This window comes from Piliocolobus tephrosceles, chromosome 8 (genome assembly GCF_002776525.5).
Source record: "Piliocolobus tephrosceles isolate RC106 chromosome 8, ASM277652v3, whole genome shotgun sequence".
Taxonomy (NCBI): Eukaryota; Metazoa; Chordata; class Mammalia; order Primates; family Cercopithecidae; genus Piliocolobus; species Piliocolobus tephrosceles.
Genome location: NC_045441.1, coordinates 116,903,909 through 116,910,187, shown reverse-complemented (window position 1 = coordinate 116,910,187; position 6,279 = coordinate 116,903,909). Strand labels below are relative to the sequence as shown.

Below are 6,279 nucleotides of genomic sequence, written 5' to 3'. Positions count from 1 at the left end.
AAAACATTGCTAATGAGTATAGTGCTTACAAGATTTATTGTAAAGACTAAATAGCAAAACTCTTGTGAGCTCCTGGTATATAGCTGGCACTCAGGATAGACATGGCTATAGAGTGCCGTCCACAAATATTTGTTGAATCAACTCAGCAGAACTAAGGAAGGGTACTATTACGCTGTATGCCTACTAGGTACCAAGCACTGTGCTAGAGAGGAGTGCAGTTTTCGTGGTCTAAATGGGAGTCTTAATTGTTGCCTTTTAGGGATATGGGTCCTGAGCTCCCAAATCGGATGCGTGGTTCACCTGGGTGTTTGTTAAGAACGCAGTGCGGGCCGGGCGCGGTGGCTCAAGCCTGTAATCCCAGCACTTTGGGAGGCCGAGACGGGCGGATCACGAGGTCAGGAGATCGAGACCCTCCTGGCTAACACGGTGAAACCCCGTCTCTACTAAAAATACAAAAAATTAGCCGGGCGAGGTGGTGGGCGCCTGTGGTCCCAGCCACTCGGGAGGCTGAGGCAGGAGAATGGCGTGAACCCAGGAGGCAGAGGTTGCGGTGAGCTGAGATCCGGCCACTGCACTCTAGCCTGGGCGACAGAGCAAGACTCCGTCTCAAAAAAAAAAAAAAAAAAAAAAAAAAAGAACGCAGTGCGACGTTGCCCTCTGTCGTTCGCTGATCGTAGCCCGAGGTCAAGCTTGGGCGCCCTCACAAAACCAGTACCACTCTGGTGTCTTCGACTTTGCTGGCTTCACCCTTCCCAAGCCTATTCTTTGCCGCTCGCGGCCCCACCGCATTCCCAACAGGCCGACGTGGTCCCGCCTACCTCGCGCCCACTGTGGGCGGAGCCTGCGGCGCCTCGCTGACGTCACTTCCAGCGGACACGGAAGCGGGGTTGTCGGCAGGCAGATGTAGTTAGGAAGTCGTGATGGGACCGCGTTCAGCGTAAGCTTCTGGCCGACGTGGGCCGAGGGGGCCGGCCCGGGCTGCTGTGGCCCAGACGAGCGGAGAGTGCGGAGCGGCTTCTGGGCCAGCGCTAACGAGCCCTGGCAGTGCGCGCGCCTCTGGTGCCAGTGTCGCTCCGCCTCCGGGGTAGAATCCGCCCCAGCCCTCTGGGCCTGGGACCCGGCGGCCGCTTTCTCCAGTCCGTCCCGCCGATCCGCATTAGGTCCGGGATAACTGGGTGGAGTAGGTTTGCGGCCCGCCGCTGGATAGCCCGCTCGCTGTTTCTTTCAAGTCCCCCTCTGCGTCTTCGCGGCCCTCTCCCGTTCTGCCGGAAAGCTGACCTGGGGCAATCCGTTCAGAACCTCCATGGAGAAGTTTGGGATGAATTTCGGAGGCGGCCCGAGCAAGAAAGACTTGCTGGAGACTATAGAGACGCAGAAGAAGCAGCTTCTCCAGTATCAGGCACGGCTCAAGGATGTGGTCCGTGCCTATAAAAGCCTGCTGAAGGAGAAAGAGGCGCTAGAGGCCAGCATCAAGGTGCTGTCGGTATCCCACGAGGCAGATGTGGGTCTCACAGATGTCCAGCTTCCAGGCCTGACCTTTCCTGACTCTGTGGATGACCGGTGCTCCACTCACAGCGAAGATAGCACTGGGACCGCCACTAGCTTGGATACTGCGGCCAGTCTCACCAGCACCAAGGGTGAGTTTGGGGTGGAAGATGACAGACCGGCCCGGGGACCACCACCTCCAAAGTCCGAAGAGGCCAGTGGGTCCGAAAGTGGCGTTAGCAGTAGCAGTGGGGATGGGCCATTTGCAGGTGGGGAGGTGGACAAAAGACTGCACCAGCTGAAGACTCAGTTGGCTACTTTGACCAGTTCTTTGGCCACAGTCACTCAGGAGAAGTCCCGCATGGAGGCTTCTTACCAGGCTGACAAGAAGAAGATGAAACAGGACTTAGAGGATGCCAGTAACAAGGCGGAGGAGGAGAGGGTCCGCCTGGAGGGAGAATTGAAGGGGCTGCAGGAGCAAATAGCAGAAACCAAAGCCCGGCTTATCACGCAGCAGCATGATCGGGCCCAAGAGCAGAGTGACCATGCCGTGATGCTGCGTGAGCTCCAGAAGCTGCTGCAGGAGGAGAGGACCCAGCGCCAGGACTTGGAGCTTAGGTTAGAAGAGACCCGAGAAGCCCTGGCAGGACGAGCATATGCAGCTGAACAGATGGAAGGATTTGAACTGCAGACCAAGCAGCTGACCCGTGAGGTGGAGGAGCTGAAAAGTGAACTGCAGGTCATTCGAGATGAGAAGAATCAGCCAGACCCCAGGCTGCAAGAACTTCAGGAAGAGGCTGCCCGCCTTAAGAGCCATTTCCAGGCTCAGTTACAGCAGGAAATGAGAAAGGTAATTATCCACATCTCTTTCAAACATCAGTCATTGACCTGAAGTGAGAACTATTAGGGTTTTTTTCCTCCTTTGCTAGTTAGAGCTAAGTGTCTACAGTGTCATTTTTGATGCTACCTGAGAAGTTCCACTAGAGAACCTGGGAAGTCCTGTTCTATGTGGTGTTGACCTGTGTGCTTCCAGGAGGATGTGGAGCTTCTCAGTGGAGGCTGGGTTGAAGCCAGACAGCTCTGCACTTCTGGGCATTGGCATCTTACCAGCTGTGCTCTATGAAACAGTATAGCAGCAGCTGTACAGTAAAAGGTAGTGTGTCTTTTGTTGGTATGTGCCTCTAGGGAGGGTGGCTGAAGGCAAAGGGGATTTTCTTCGAAGTAACCTCTTGTCATTGCCTTTACTCAAGATTTGCCTGTTTTGAAGAAGTGCTATACCAGAACAGGTATTGAAAGGGTGCCTCCTTTCAATGTGGAGAGGGAAATCCAGCTCAGTTTTGAACTTCCAGGAATATTGGATAAGGAAAAGAATGTTGTATGATTTCTTAATAGGATTTGAGGAAGCACCAGAAAAACAACAGTAACACACATTGTATGCGAGTTAGGTGGAAAGCAGAACAATAGCAGATATACCAAGGTACTTAATATTGTTCGGTATAATATGTGTTTTGCAGAACCCAAGCGGGTAATAGGAACTTTTGTTAGCTCCTGAATCAACCGAAAAATCCCTAGTTCACATTCTTGCCAGGCCATCCCAAACTTGTGACCCTTTTGCTCCCCTCTCCTGGTTTCTCAAAGTTTGCCATGGGGCTTTTGTGGATGCATTTTTGTCTGTTCCCTTGTTTTCCAGACAGCTCTTGCAGAGGATCAACTCCGCCAGCAATCTCAGGTGGAAGAACAGAGGGTGGCAGCCCTGGAAAATCAAATATCCGAGGTGTCTGAGCTGCTAGGCACCTACGAGAAAGCCAAGCAGAAGGACCAGCTGGCCATTCAGAAGCTGAAGGAGCGCATTCTGCAGCTGGACCTGGAGAATAAGACACTGGCTCTAGCAGCCTCCAGCAGGTCCCCTTTAGACAGCCATGGAGAGGAGTCCAGTCTGGATGTCAATGTCCTGAAGGATAAGATGGAGAAGCTGAAGAGGTTGCTGCAGGTTGCAGCCAGGAAAAGCCAGGTGACCCTGGATGTGGAGAAGCTTTGTGACCTGGAGATAATGCCTAGCTCGGAGGCTGCTGATGGGGAGAAGGCTACTGCACTCTATTACCAACAGGAGCTGAAACAGCTGAAGGAAGAGTTTGAGAGGTACAAGATGAGGGCCCAGGTCGTCCTCAAAAGCAAGAATACCAAAGATGGTAACCTGGGAAGGGAACTAGAGGCAGCCCAGGAACAGCTTGCAGAGCTGAAGGAGAAGTATATCTCCCTGCGGCTCTCCTGCGAGGAGCTGGAACAACAACACCAGCAGGAGGCTGAAGACTGGAAGCAGGAGCTGGCCCGGCTGCAGCAGCTTCACCGGCAGGAGCTGGAGCGGTGCCAGCTGCACTTCAGGGACCGCACACTGAAACTGGAGGAGGAGCTGCACAAGCAGCGGGATCGTGCCCTGGCTGTTCTCACTGAGAAGGACTTGGAACTGGAGCAACTGCGTTCTGTGGCCTTGGCCTCTGGGCTGCCAGGACGCAGAAGTCCTGTGGGTGGTGGTGGTCCTGGGGACGCAGCTGACACATCATCCTCTGATAGCCTGACCCAAGCATTACAACTTGCAGCGGCCAATGAACCCACTTTCTTTCTGTATGCTGAGCAACTGGCCCGCAAAGAGGTGGAGATCACATCACTGCGGAAGCAGAAGCACAGGCTGGAGGTCGAGGTGCATCAGCTGCAGGATCGGCTGCTGGAGGAGGGTGAACGGCATCGCGAGGAGGTTGCAACCCTGCAAAGCCACATCGAAAAGAACATCAGGGACCAGAGCAGGGAGGGAGCCAATCTGGAGTACCTCAAGAACATCATCTACCGCTTCCTAACTTTACCTGACTCCCTGGGCCGCCAGCAGACTCTCACAGCCATACTGACTATCTTGCACTTCAGTCCGGAGGAGAAACAAGTGATAATGCGACTCCCAGCCAGTGCCAGCTGGTGGCCTTCTGGCAAGAGATGATGCCATTTTCACGAACTTCTGGAATTTCTGTGCCTCTTTTATGTGGGAAAGGGCAGGTTCTGGTTTCTGCTGCCTCTTCTCTTACATTATCATTTATTTCTTCACTGTGTTGAGCTGGGAGGCGTCTTTAATGTGGGATGGGATTTTCTGCCAAATGCCATTAATGCTGCTTTATCCTTAGGCCCTAGAGATAACTGAAAGTGCTGGGGCAGTATCTTCTGATGGTGTGCATGCGAGGAGAAGATGAGGTTAGGACTGAGAAGTGCAAAAGTTGCAACAGTGGTAAGGCTGTTTTAAAATAAGATGTTTTGTTTGATAATATGCTCCTGGCACAAAGCTAGGAGTAAATGTGACTCCAAAGGGAGTTCAGTTAATCTCTGAAATGCACAAAACCCAGCTATTTTCTCCCTCTCATCACAATCTGAGTCTGGTCCATTGCTGCCCCAATTCTCTGGGGACATAAAGCCAGGCTGGAAAGGGACCAGGAAGTTTGAAATAGTGCCACATCATCCACTAGTCCCAAGGGCTAAGGAATAGTGAGTTTATTCTGGAAGGAACTGGGAAGCTTAGTCTAGTTAGTGCCTGGGAATGACCTACGCAATCACACTGCTTATGACCATCCTAGAGAGGGCTCTGAGCACCAGGTTGATCTTAGGGTTTCCTGAGTAACCTGCTTTTGGCCTGGATAGGGTTAAAATAGTCCTCTCTTGCCTATCCCTGCCTTAACCTGTCTGCCTGAGGTTGGCCTGAGATTGTGAGTCAACGACTTTGCTGTCTTTTCCTCAGTGTTGAACTTTCATTAAGAAATAAAGTCCTAGCTTTTTACAGAGAGGGGTCCAAATGGTGAACATTCATCCTGCCTGGATAAAAGGAATTAGCGCAGAGATTGGCCCCTAGCTTTTCTGCTTTTGTAGGGACAGCAAAAGGGGAAAACTTGCTGCAGAAAATTCTGAAAGATTGCTATAGCTGTCACAGGGAACTGGTAAAGATCAGCTAAGGTTGGGTTGGGATGCTTTCTGCCCAGTGGGTCTTGGCATAAGTAGATTAATCCTGCTCTTGTAAGGAAAGGCAGCTTATTCAGGCAGTCTGGAAAAGGGGTTCTCAGAAAACTCAGTTTCTCTGTTCCTTCTTTTCTCTCATCTACTCTTAGTGGTTATAGAGGTCTTTGGACTCTAAAGACCAATGTTTGGCCACTAACTAGACTAATATGTATCTTTCTGTGATTTCATCATAGAGGTCTGTTTTGTGAGGGTTTGGGGTGCAGAAAACTTTGATTAAATCTTAATGGGAGGCTGGGTGACCTGGATTAGCTACAGTGAGCAGGCTTAAATGGAACAGAAGTTTGTGTGTCCAAATGATGGAATCATTAAACCTGAGTGACTTGACCTGTGTGGTTCCTTAATGGTATCTATATATCTAGACAAAAATAGATTGTGAATGTAAATGGTGAATGAAAAGGATGGAAATAATGTTTTCATATGTTAATCCATGAGCTTGAATCCAGGGAGGAATACTTCAGTTCTTTAACCGTCTTAGTTATAACACGTATTTCTTAGCCTGGAATTGTGTGTGTATGTGTTTGTGTGTGGCCACCTATGCTGGAAAATGCTTTCTTATGGGTTTAGTGGGCAGGCTTAAAACTTCCATAATTACACTTAAAACTCTATAAATAATCTGTTTATGAATGCTTTATTATCTTTAAAATCAGGATTCATAGTATCCTGAAAAAGTGTCTCAGGACATCAAGCTAAACTAAAAAATAGTAATAAATTTGCTTAATTTTCTTACCTTATTCTCTCTAAATGTAG

At 50.3% G+C, this 6,279-nt stretch overlaps 1 protein-coding gene across 1 annotated transcript; it reads left to right on the top strand.

Moving 5' to 3' along the window:
- Nucleotides 1–874: 874 nt before the first annotated feature.
- Nucleotides 875–5,856, top strand: GCC1 (GRIP and coiled-coil domain containing 1). Its single transcript, XM_023223503.1, has 2 exons — nt 875–2,335; nt 3,176–5,856. The coding sequence occupies exons 1-2, from the start codon at nt 1,304–1,306 to the stop codon at nt 4,469–4,471; spliced, it is 2,328 nt and encodes a 775-aa protein (XP_023079271.1). The 5' UTR covers nt 875–1,303; the 3' UTR covers nt 4,472–5,856.
- Nucleotides 5,857–6,279: the final 423 nt, after the last annotated feature.